This window comes from Micromys minutus, assembly GCF_963924665.1.
Source record: "Micromys minutus genome assembly, chromosome: 13".
Taxonomy (NCBI): Eukaryota; Metazoa; Chordata; class Mammalia; order Rodentia; family Muridae; genus Micromys; species Micromys minutus.
The window spans coordinates 8660826-8673184 of record NC_137982.1 but is presented as its reverse complement, the minus strand read 5'-3'; the positions used below and the strand labels follow the sequence as shown (position 1 = coordinate 8673184).

Sequence of the window (12359 nt, the reverse complement as noted above, 5' to 3'; positions counted from 1 at the left end):
GAAACAGACTGATGTGGCCACAGTCCCTCCTTCACTCTGCAAGTGGCCTGGGGCAACCCAGAGAAGTTACATAAACATTGGGTACCACATGTGTCACTGCAGTTCTGTGGTCCTGTCTGGGCTGAGGCACCGGCAGGCAGACAAACAGGCAGATATATCCACTGGTATTAGAGGCCTGACAGTGGTCCCTGGCTTCGAGCTCGGATGTGATCCAGGAGCAGGTCAGTGGCTTGATCCATCAACGGGGACAGTATCTCCTGCTCCTCCGGGGAGAAGCAGCCCAGAACATGGGTCTCCACCATATTAGGGTGTGTAGGACGCCCGATGCCCACCAGCAGCCTTGGCATTGCCTGTAGGGTGCCAGGGGAATGAGGGTTTGTTGGTGACACAATGGGGACCCAAAGCTGGCCACCCCACCCAGGGCAGGGCAGAAGGGTAGACTCACATTGGAGTTCAGACAGCTAATGCAGGAACGGACTCCATTATGGCCCCTTGGGGGGGATAGGAAGAGCAGTTAGTAGTTCCTGAGGCAGTGCCCTTCCTCCATTCCCTTGCCCAGGCTTCCTTCAGATCAGCCCAGCCTATAGAGATAGGCTCAACAACCTTGTCCACCCCAACAGAGGTCAGCATCCCTACCCAAACCTATGCACTTGAGAGCCTCACCTTGCGCTGCCCCCCAGCTTCAGAGCCAGCTTTCCCAAGGGCTTGTCCAGTTCATCATGCACCAGATAGATCTCTTCCGCAGTCAGCCCAAACAACTCCGCTTGGCACAGGGAAACAACATCCTAGTTACTTCACATGTGCTCAGAGGGATCACAACAACCCCCATATATAAACAGGCTTTCCCAAGTACTCACTGTAGTAATTGGGACTTATCATGCACTTGTCACAAGTGAACCCTCTCTCTGGTTCCTGTGCCCACTTATTCATGAAACCCACAACTCACCAGCTCGGGCTACACTGCGCCCGTTGACGTTCATGAGGCGCCGTGGCCGGAGCAGTACCAGCTGAGCATCCCCGAGCGGGGCCAGGACAAGGTCAGCAGCACAGCGCGAGTCGCGAGCCCAGTTCTCTGCCACTCCCAGTCGCTGTGCTATTTGCCCCAGCACCGCCATGCCCACGCTATGTCGGGTGCCAGGCATTCCGGGGTTCCCCAGGCCGGCCACCTGTGGACAACAGTCATTCAAGACCCAACCAGGAAACAGAGAGAAGCGACAGTGTTGAGAAGGAACACTTAGGGGCCTGGAAAACTCCCGGAAGCCCCACCAGCCCGAGGGTGTCGCTCCCCGGTGCAAGAGCAAAACTAAAAGTTTAGGGCCAGTCAATATTGCACCTATTTGCCTAAGTAAGAAAAGTGACAAGTATCCCGAAAAGATGGCTCAGAAGGTAAGAGTACTTGCTGCTAATCCTGACAATCTAGGTTCGATCCCCAGGACCCACATGGTGAAAAGAACCCTCTCCCAAGTTGCCCTCAGCCCCACAGCACATGTACACAACGCATACAACATAAATGTAACCGCAGCCGCGGAGCCAAGCCCGAGTCCCTGAGTAGTCACCCACGTCCCACTCACCAGCCATCGCTTCCCGGGGAACCGAGCCTCGGAAATGTGCCGGCTCAAGGTCCAACTCCGCCGCATCCTAGGGCAAGAAAGACCGAACTTCCACGAGCCAACCCTCGCCCCCATTCACGGCCAGGACCCCGCCCCTTGACGTCGGGCATCCCTGAGCCAATAGCATCGCCACGTGTCCAGCGACGCCCAATCCCCGCCCGGTTCGGCGTCCGCCATGTCTCTGCGGGGCGGAAGTGGGCGGGTCGCGGACCCAGGCAAGTGTCTGGATGCGTTCCTTCACGCCGTGTCACCCAGCCTTTGCCCAGCTTTTGCTCAAGGGCCGGTACCTTGTTATGTTTCTCCCCTGGCCCGCCTCAGCGTGCACTGCCCATAGCTTCTTTCCTTGACTTAGGCTTTGGCTTGCCCTACTAAGTTTCTAGTGACTCTGGGAGGCGTGGCCAAATGGGCGGGGCCCACGGGCATCCTGGAGCTGGTGCCTAGCAACAACGGAGGCGTGGAACCAGGGAGTTTGCTCAGCCCAGAAGCCAGTCTAGAAACCTGGCCATGACAGACAAGAGTAAGGTGAGGGATGGGAAATGGAAAGCCAAGTCGGAGGGCAGGGCTGCCAGAAAGGCTTGAGTAAGAGCCAATCAAGCCCTTCAGGGAAGCTTGGGAGAGTTTGACTGACCTCCCAGTCCTAAAGGAGAGGGCGGAGAAATTTAGGGGAGGGGGTGTTGTTGTTGTTGTTCTCATGTTTTTGGTTTTGTTTGTTTGTTTTATAGACTCAGAGAAATTCACCTACCTCTAACTCTAGAGCGGGGAAATTAAAGGTATGCACCACCATGCCCAGCCCAAGTGGAGAGATTCTGAGGAGCGAAACAGAACCGGAAGACTGATGAGACATAGGTCCCCCGATTTTCATGACTATGGGAAGGGTGACCACACAGAAGTGAGAAGCCTGGGGAAGAAGTGAAGTGTTTGCTCAGTGTGGCCTGCTGGGTGTGAGAGTCCCAGGGGAAAGTCACAAGGAGCATTGTACAGCAAGCAGGGTCTGAGCTGGGGTGCTGAGAACAGTGGGCAGCTAGAACCCAAGACGAGAGCAGACAAGACTTTCATTTTTTGACCTTGACCATAGGAAGGGAGAGAGGCAGGGGTAGAGAAATGCCAGGACACTGGGGGACTGTTGAACCACAGACCAGGTGTGCCTTCTGTCAGGAGGTTTCTTCACACCTCCTCCAGTAGGCAAAGTTTCTGAGGGAAGTGTAGAAGTCAGGTTATCTCTGAGGCCTTCCGAGCTTACCGCCCCTGGTTTGGTTCCAGAAGCCTGACAATGCCCATTCATCGAAAACTCCAAAGCTAAAAGTCCCTGAAGCCCCAGAGAAGATCCTGCGACGCATCTTTGGGACCAGCCATGTGTTCTATGATATGAGAGATACTTCAAAACCAAGGACGTTAGGGTCAACAGTGCCTGCCAAAGTCAGAGAGTAGTGAGCCACTTCTTTGTTCCCAGCCCAAGGTCCCCACTCCACACAACCATTAGCACTGGATTCAGCAGCAGGCTGGCTGCTATCCCTCTCTGGGCCTTGGTAAACAGCAGTGGGTAGAGGGATAAGAGGCTGATGCCCTGAGAGAGCTCCAGGAAGGTCAGCCTGGCCTCCGTGGAGCTCTGATTGCTTTTCCAGCCTCAGCCCTCCCAGAGAAGGCCCAGGGCTGGTCCCAGGTCAACGCCAGCTCCGCTGCCTGTTCTGTCCTCACAGCTATCACCAAGGTCATCAGTGCCTATTACAAGAGGACTGGGAGATGGCCGTGCTGTTCTTTTCCCGTGCCCTCCACCTGGACCCCACACTGGTAAGAGGAGAGTCACAGTGGTCTCTGGAAGCCACTGGCTGGCATAAGACTCCCCCTCTGTCACTGGCAAACCTGCTAAGCCCTTCCTCCCGGGACCATCAAACTCTGGAGCCACCTGGAGGGGAAGATGCCGGACAGGAAGTAACAGCCAGGGTCTCTTTGCCTTCAGGTAGACTTCTATGTATTCCGTGCTGAGGCCTTCATCCAGCTCTGTGACTTCTCCTCTGCCCTCCAGAACCTCCGCAGGGCCTACTCCTATGATCCAGGGAATCACAAATACCTGAATCGGTTGGCCTTTGTGCTCTACTTACAGGTACCTAGGCTGCCCCACCCACAGAAGAATTCCCACCTTATCCCCGGCTACTGGTTTGCCCTCCACCTACAAAGAGCCTTCCTGGGATAGGATCTGAGTTCTTGGGGACTCTTGGTGTGTGTCTGTCTATGCCTGCTGCAATAAGGTTCTGATCTACTTCACATTGTCCACTAGGGTCACCCCGACCACTTGGGAATGCTGAACCCTTAAAATGGGGCGAGTCTGACTGAACTAAACTTTAAATTTGATTTGGGTGGGTCAGTAGGGATGTGGCTCAGTGGTAGGATGCTTGCTTGACATACAGAGGGCTCTGAGTACTATCCCTAGTACTAAGTGACATTTCACTTAACATTTATCTTTACAGTTACTTGTGTATGTGTGCATGTGTGTATGTGTACATATGTGTGCATAGGGAGGTCAGAAGACAACTTGCAGAAGTCAAATGTCTCCTTGTACCATGTGGGTGGGCCCTAGGCATCAGCAGGCCAGATGACAAAGCACCTGTATCTCACTACCACCAATGTCTTTTGAAAGTTATTCTGAGGGGGCTGGAGAGATGGCTCAGTGGTTAAGAGCACTGACTGCTCTTCCAAAGGTCCTGAGTTCAATTCCCAGCAACCACATGGTGGCTCACAACCATCTATAATGGGAGCAGATGCCATCTTCTGAAGACAGGAACCGTGTACTCACATTAAATAAATAAATCTTCTTTTAAGTTCTTTTGAAAGTCAAATATTAGATAGAAGTTGAACTGGGTGTAACAGTGGTAGCCATTTGCCTAGTAGAGCAGAGATCTGAGTCAGCACCAATGCCACAAGACACCAAACCGCTCAGTTCTTACAAAGAAGCATTGGTGGCTGATACCATGGCTGAGCGGATAAGAGCATCATAAGCCTGACTACCCAAGTGTGACAGCTCAGATCCACACGGTGGAAAGAGAACAGACTGCCATAAGTTATCTGTGACTTTCACATGTGTGCTGTAGCATGTGCCTGCCCCCACTCAGACACAGAATAAGTACATGTAATAAAAAAGAAACATTGGGCCAGACACGGCGGCTCAGGCTTGCACACTCAGCACTCCCGAAATTGAGGCAGGAAGATTATCATGAGTTCACACTCTGCCTGGGTTGCATAGTTCCTGGCCAGTCTGAGTTACATTGAGAAACATCACTAAGATGAACATAGATGCCTCATTGTCCGGGATCTCTATGTTGCTGTATTCCTCCATGTTTCTTGGTGACTCTGCTCAGCTCTGCATCTCTTGTTCATCTCTGTCTCTTGAGGTATCTCTCCCTATCCTCTGCCACCTGTGGACTTCAGCAAAGCTCTGAGCAGAGCTGACACTTGTGTCTCGTCAGGGCCAGTGCCTGTATGAACTGTGTGACTACCAGGAAGCCCTCTATATCTTCCTGCAAGCCTCTGACCTTCAGCCCCAAAACTCTTCCTTCAGTTACCGATGGTGAGCTCCTCATGCTTGCCCTCTCCCTGCAGCCTCTTACTGCCCCAGGCTGAGTGCCCTCTGCCCTCTGCCCTCTGCCCACAGCATGGCCTGCCTGCTGGCTCTCAAGCGCTATCACGACTGCCTTGCCCTCATCTCTAGGGAGGTGAAGCAGGGCAGGGTCAGTGCCGATGTCTTCATCCTCCGGGCTCGGCTCTACAACTTCTTCCAGAAGGTAGTGCACAGTGGGCAGGACAAGCGTGTGTCCTGGAGATCTGTACCCACATACATACACACACACCCAAGTCCACGTCAGCAACTCCCTGTCTCACCCACTGCCCAGTCCTCCCGGGTTACCCTCCAACCAGTTACCCACAAGGCCATGAGGTACTCGCTAAGATGTTAACTGGGCTAACCTGCATACCGGTGAAAGGCATTTGCTAGAGATAGTCTCTGCTCACATCCAGACCTCAGCCGGCCCTTGGTCACAGCTGCTGTGGGTGTACACAGGACAGGGAGTGGAGAAAGGTTGCAGGAGAGGATGAGGCTGCACAGTGCCCTCACCACAGAACTCCTACAGGAGCTAAGATCAGCACAAATCAAGGCTGACCTGCCTCACCAAAGTTATACCTGGAAAGGAGCTGTTGATGTGGAGATGTATTTCCCCCAGTGCGTCCTGCCTCATTCAAGAGCCCCTCCACCCCTGCAGGCCAAGCTCTGCTATCAGGACCTCCGAAGCGCCTTGCTCCTAGATCCCTTGCATGCACAGGCCAAAGGGCTGCTCCAGAAGATGGTGGACCAGGCCAAGCAGTCTCTCCAAGATGCCAGCATCCTGGCCGTGCAGGGCAAACTGCATCGTGCACTGAAGTGCATCAGCAGTGCCATTGAGAACAATCCCTTGGATCCCAACTTCTTCCTCTTCCGGTAGTGGGGTGCGGAGGGGTTGGACCTCCTGCAGACATGCTTCGTGGTATCGGGAGAGTCTCTGACCCTTCCCAGGCTTTAGTTTCTCTCTCTATCCCCTAATAACCTTTCTCTACTTTTGACTGGGGTCATAGCACCACAGAGGTGGTCTGCATGGTAACCTAGGACTCCAGCCAGGCCTGCTGAGTAGTTCATGTTGGGAGGCCATGAGACTAGGGATTGTATCTGGTCCCCCAAGGATCTGGTGCCATTCAATCTCCCTAATCCTGGATTTCCTCATCTAGATAGTTGGCTAAAGTATGTATAGACAAAGGCCTGAACAGAGGCATGTGATGGCTCAGCGGGTAAAGTAGCTTGCTGAACAAATCTGTCGACCTGAGTTCAATTTCTAGAAACCACATAAAATACATGGCTTCCAAACTTATTCCTTGAGAAACAACAAATCCAGATGACTAATGGATTACCCAAGCAGCACTCTCTGGCCTGCCCCCAAGGACAGACCGAGTGCTTGAGGCAGAATTTATAAGTGGCCATGGGTCAGAAAGTCCAGGGTGGGCGGGCAGTAGCCTTCTAGCTAAAGGGGATGCTTTAGCCCTTGTATCCCTCCCTGCTACCTGCCCTGTTCACCACAATAGAGGCACCCTGCACCGCCGGCTCCAGCAATTTGACCCAGCTGTGGAAGACTTCCTGAAGGCAATGGACATGGTGACTGACAGCCAGGACAGCCTAATGAGGAAGGTGCAGCGCCAGCTACTGCTGACTTACAACGACTTTGCTGTGCACTGCTACACCCACGGTGCCTATCAGGAGGGTGTGCTGCTGCTGAACAAGGCTATCAGAGACGAGCAGAACGAGAAGGGCCTGTACATCAACCGTGGGGGTGAGCTGGGTGGCGGTCAGGCCCTTGCTAACTGCCAGAGGTGTCCAGGCTGGGACCCAGCTTTGCTCAGGGAGTTGGGGATGCACTCAGACATCGCCCTCGGGTCCTAGATTGCTTCTTTCAGCTGGGCAACCTGGTCTTCGCGGAGGCAGACTACAAGCAAGCGCTGGCTCTGAGCCCAATGGACGAAGGCGCCAACTTACGCATGGGTGTGCTGCAGGAGAAGATGGGCTTCTGCCAGCAGAGACACAGGTGCCCACAGGGAGAGGGGGGTGAGTGAGGGGTGTGGCCGAGGGGCGTGGCTGAGGGCAGTGCAGGGCTCACCAGAAGCCACCTGCTACTTGTCTTCTAGACAGATTTTATTCACATCTTCACAAAAAAAAAACCCTTTGATTAATTTAGTAAATTCAGCCTTTTAGTGAAAAATATGAAATATTCAATCATGTATGATTCAGAATGTTATTTTCAAGACCTACCGGCCCTCTCAACTAGCCTCCCTCTAAAGATTCTTCCAGGACTTTGGTTGGTTTTTAGCACCCACATGGCACCTCACAGCCATCTGCTATCCCAAGTGACTAAGCATGCAGATGACACAGGTGGGCCTTTAAGAGTTCAAGGGCAGCCTAGTCTACATATTGAGTTCCAGTAAAGTCAGGGCTATCCAGGGAGATCCTGTCTCAAAAAACTTAAATAAAACCAAAAATATTAGGGTATGCCAAAGTTATGGTACTCAAGCGTCAGGTCCACCAAGGGTAAGGCTGACAGACGTGGGTGAGAAGAGCAGGCCAGGGGGCTGGAGAGATGGCTCAGGGGTTAAGAGCACTGACTGCTCTTCCAGAGGTCCTGAGTTCAATTCCCAGCAACCACATGGTGGCTCACAACCATCTGTAATGGGATCCAATTTTTCTTCTGGTGTATCTAAAGGCAACTACAGTGTACTCATATAAATAAGTAAATACATAAATAAATAAATATTAAAAAAAAAGAGCAGGCCAGGAGCAGAGACTCCTGTTTCAACTCCTCGGTGCCTAGTAGCTGCCATCTTTCCTGGTAGCTCATGGCAGCCTTGGGCATGTCCCTCAGGCAGTTCCAGACAGCAGAGGAGCACTTCTCGGAGGCCATAAGGCACAACCCTTCGAAGCCCCAGTACTACCTGCACCGGGCCAAGTGCCGACAGTTCCTGCAGAATGTGATGGGGGCTCGCCAAGATGTGGCTACTGTGTTGCTCCTGAATCCCAACTACCCAAAGGTGAGCTCCTGCTGGGCCAGAAAGGCTCTCACCCTGCCACTTTTCTCCCGCTCCTGTCCCTAAAAGAAACCGGTGACATTGAGCTGCCATCTCCACTGGTCCTTCTCCCCACTAGTGTCACCGTCCTCAGACGGGCCCGCTGTTCAGAAGCTAGCCCCTGTCCTGTCTGGCTCCCCACTAGGGAACTGTCCATTTCTCATGGTCTCCTGCTCTTTCTGGGTTAAAAGGCTCTTGATTAGGAAGTCTACAGAGGCCTCCCCTATTCATCCACGGTCAAGGTAGCAGTGACCTTTGCACTGTCCCAACTCTGGCTGCTCTTTTCCTGGCAGATGACTGCAATGATGAACACCCTCTTTCCTGGTATGACTGTGGAGGACACACTTAAGAGCCAAGTGGCCGAACTGGCCAGGCTCCAGCTAAATCGGATGATACAAAATGGGCCGAAGAACAACTTCCCTCAAAGCATTGTGGTGTAAGTGTATGTGTGGACCCGGAACTTCTGGCCAGGGGCAGGAACTGGTGGGAACTTGGAACTCCTCTGGTCCTGCTGCCTTGTAGAGCTTGCCCTGCCTGGTCTCTGGGACAGCAGTTTGGATTCCAGAGACTGATAACTTGATAGGCATCAGTTAATGCAACGCCAGAAAGCCCGAGCCATGGTGAAGTCCTGGAAGCACGAACTTCCTGAGACCCCTGAAGATGAAGTGACTATTTTCCAGGCTCCACAGTTGATAGAAGAAAAAAAGGTGAGTGGAAGGTCCGAGACTCCTGGAGTCAAACATGAGCCTACCTTCATCTAAGATGAAGACACAGAGTAAGGTGGCCCTGTGATTGTACATGACCATACACTGCTTGGGACACTGGCCACTCATGCCTTGCCTTCCTTCCTTAACTGGCCCTATAGTCTTTCCATTGTCTAGCATAGAAAAATACACTATGGGTGGCGGTGCGGGTGGCTTGTGTTGTGTGTGTTGTCTGTGCAGGACACATGCTCACAGGAGGATGTCAGGTGTCCTTCCTTCCCTATCCTTTTTGCCTTATTGAATGAAACAAAAGCAGCCTCAGAAACCTTCTGCTCCACCACTTCTGCTCCACGCTGGTGCTGGGGCTACAGGTGCACATAGCCATTCCGAGACTGTATATACGTGCTGAGAATTTCAACTCAGGTGCTCAAGCTTGTATGGCAGGTGCTTGACTTACATGTCTAGTCTATCTTCCCTGTGGGTTAGTGTCACTTTTCCAGACAGGGTCTCACTACATAACCCTAGCTTGCCTGGGCTTCACTATATAGACAAAGCTGGCTTCAAACGCAGAAATCTGCCTGCCTCTGCATCCCTAGGGCTGGGATTAAAGGCCTGCAACCCCTCCCACACACACCTGTTGGTTTTTTGAGCCAATGTCTTACTATGTAATAACTCAGCTGACCTAGAACTTACGTAGCTTAGGCTGGTCTCAAACTTACAACATCTTCCCACCTTATCCTCCAAAGCAGTGAACTACAGGCATCGAACCACACCCATTTTTAAGTGCACAGTCTTAAGTGAAAGGTTAGCCCAATTTTCACAAATGGAGTGTGCCATGGCCTCAACACCCAAGCCAACATTCTCAACTCCCAAAAGGCCATTTGGGTATGCACCCTCTTAGAGCCCCTGCCCTGCCCCCCACTTCTGTACAAGGTTACCCCAATTCCTAACTTCCTAACCTTCCTTTTAAATGAACAAGCATGTCCTGCTGTCCCATCTCTGGGTCCCTCCCCTAAGTGTCATACTGTAGAGAATGCTGTACCGGTGCCCTTCCTGGTTCACATGAATAGGACCTGTGTAGCCCTGACTTCACTGTGAGCTTTATCTCTCTGGGAGATAAGCTGAGACAGGATGGTTGGCAGGCACCTGTCAGATTTACCTTTTTCCCCCACCAGTCCTGCTGGATACAGAGTGTGCGATGGGAAAGAGACTTCTCGGTTCTGAACTTGCATTTCCCAGGGCTCAGCACGTTAGTTGACAGCAGCCTGACCCTGTGTGAACCAGTGTTCATCCTGCACTACCTTTCCAGGGCATGAGGCCTGTCTGGCCTGCAGTCTTAGCCTCTTGGCCCTTCCCACTCATCCTAACCAGGTCTCTGCCAAGAGCTCTTAAGTGTGGGGAAAAGAATGCTCAGTTGGAAAACACAACAACACAACAACAACAAAACAGGTTGTGAAGAGCTATGGCTCAGTAGTTAAGTCAACACTTTGTACAGGACCTGGATTTGGTTTCCTGAGCTGCTCACAAATACCTGTAACTCCAGCTCCATCTATCTGATGCCCTCTTCTGACCTTTACAGGCACCTGAACACACAAACACTCATGCATATACATTTTTAAAAGTGGAAAATAAGTATTTTTTTTTAAAACAACTACTAGCTGTGTGTAGGCCACTTGCCTTTAATCCCGGCACTTGGGAGGCCCAGACAAGCAGCTCCCTGAGTTCCAGGCCAGCCTGGGTTACACAGAGAAACCCTGTCTTAGAAAAAAAAAAAAAAGGCTAGACTGCACTGTGACCTTGTAAGCGTGGCTGTGGGTGCAGGAATCTCCCAGTCTGCAGCTTCCCAGCCTGATCTTGCTTTAGGTGAAGGTCCTTCGAAAGAGGACATCCCTGACAGACAGCTACGTGGACCAGACCTCCTCAGGTTCCGTCTTCAGCCGTAAGTCCTTGCCGCTCCTGCTAAGCCTAACAGACAGTACTCAGCATGACCTTAGGTTCTGCCCTAGATAGCTTTGTCTCAACCTCACAAGGGATGTGATGGGGACTTAGTGGGATGGTGGCCAGCACAGGACAGGGACCAGTCACCCGCAGGCCCTTCCCGGCTGTTACTATTTCTGCCTCTCCCTCCAAGGCCTGTTCTTTCTCTCTGCTCCTCAGTATGTCTCTGAAATAAGCCACAAACCTCATACGTATCCAACAGGTTTTGACTCCCAGTTTTGCTATCCCCAGCCAAGGGGGGATAAAAGGGCAAAGTAAGAAAGCTGCTCCCCAGCACCCCCTGGTGTGGGATGGCAGCGACACAGAAGGCTATTCCCAGTGCTCCTTGGTGCAGGGGGCAGTCAGTATTAGCCCCTTCCTTTCATTGGTTATCATCTCTCAAACTGAGGTGGCCCAAGTGCCCCAAGGCAGGCCTGTACCAGCCACTAGTGATGGGGATGACTGACTCAATCCTGGCCCCGGGAAGTGAATTCTAAGTCAGCTGGAGATGGGGTTTAGAGAGCAGAGTGTGCTTAGACCTTTAGAGGCGTCAGGGTGGCTTCAAGGAGCAGAAGGAAGAGTTGGAATCAGCTGCATGTTAAGAGGGATTGGGGCAGAGTTCAGAGGTCTGGATCTTCTTGGATCTGCCTAGAGGGGCTAATGGCTGCTCTTGACATACTTTTCCAGTTATGAGCTTCAGCACGTCAGGGCCGGAGATGTCAACCAGTCAGGAATATGTAAGCACTTCACACACACCTATGACATCCTCTGAGTCCATACTGCCAAAGCCTCAGTCCTCAGAACCCAGGAAGAACCTGGAACAGACCCGGGGCTCCAAGGTTGTCCAGATGGCCTCAGAGTACCTAAACAAGAACTTGACTGAGAATACACCTGCCTTTGTGCAAACGGATTCCACCAAAAAGTCAGAGGCCACCAAAGGCCCAAAGTCAAAGCCCAGGGAGACAGGGGCTCTCAAGGGTCCTAGCCAGAGCACCAGCAGGGAAGAAGCCCTTGAAGCCTCAAAGACTAGCAAGTCCAGGTCTACTGTGAGTCTAAGGGAGAGAATCAGAAGAGCTAAGGCTGTTCGAGCCCAGGGCTGGAAACTCAAGGCCCAGAGCAAAAGCCAGAACCTAACACAGACTTCCAGCACAGCTCAGCAGGACAGCAGTGCCAATGAGCCCCCAAACGAGACTCCAGGGCCCAGCAAGGCTGATTCCTCAAGCTTCAGTGAGAGCACATCAACAGATGTCAGCAATGCTGCAAGCGTCTTGGACCTGGCTAACCTTTTATCTGAGGAAGTCCAACAACTGCCAGGAGACAAAGATTTGCTCACCCCTCACCATAATACTACTCCCTAAAAGAGCCAGTGAACGGGTCTCAGCAAAGCTGCCTTCTCCCAGGACAGTAAGAAACCTTGGTCAGTGTTCTAATACCATGG

The 12359-nt window shown here is 52.3% G+C and overlaps 2 protein-coding genes across 2 annotated transcripts; one reads left to right on the top strand and one right to left on the bottom strand.

Annotated features, from left to right (window-relative positions):
• Positions 1-11: 11 nt before the first annotated feature.
• On the bottom strand, positions 12-1701 carry PTRH1 (peptidyl-tRNA hydrolase 1 homolog). The gene is made up of 5 exons (XM_080927536.1): positions 1572-1701; positions 947-1166; positions 664-763; positions 446-491; positions 12-350 (listed from the first exon to the last, which is right to left on the bottom strand). The coding sequence occupies exons 1-5, from the start codon at positions 1683-1685 to the stop codon at positions 168-170; spliced, it is 663 nt and encodes a 220-aa protein (XP_080783662.1). The 5' UTR covers positions 1686-1701; the 3' UTR covers positions 12-167.
• An 84-nt stretch (positions 1702-1785) lies between these two features.
• TTC16 (tetratricopeptide repeat domain 16) lies at positions 1786-12279 on the top strand (the record flags this gene model as incomplete). Its single annotated transcript, XM_080927384.1, has 14 exons — positions 1786-1893; positions 2871-3037; positions 3308-3398; positions 3568-3711; positions 5072-5172; positions 5257-5386; positions 5861-6075; positions 6711-6955; positions 7066-7207; positions 8039-8204; positions 8534-8676; positions 8824-8947; positions 10808-10883; positions 11609-12279. 14 exons carry the CDS (start codon positions 1786-1788, stop codon positions 12277-12279), a joined length of 2523 nt encoding a protein of 840 aa, XP_080783510.1.
• Between the last annotated feature and the right edge of the window lie 80 nt (positions 12280-12359).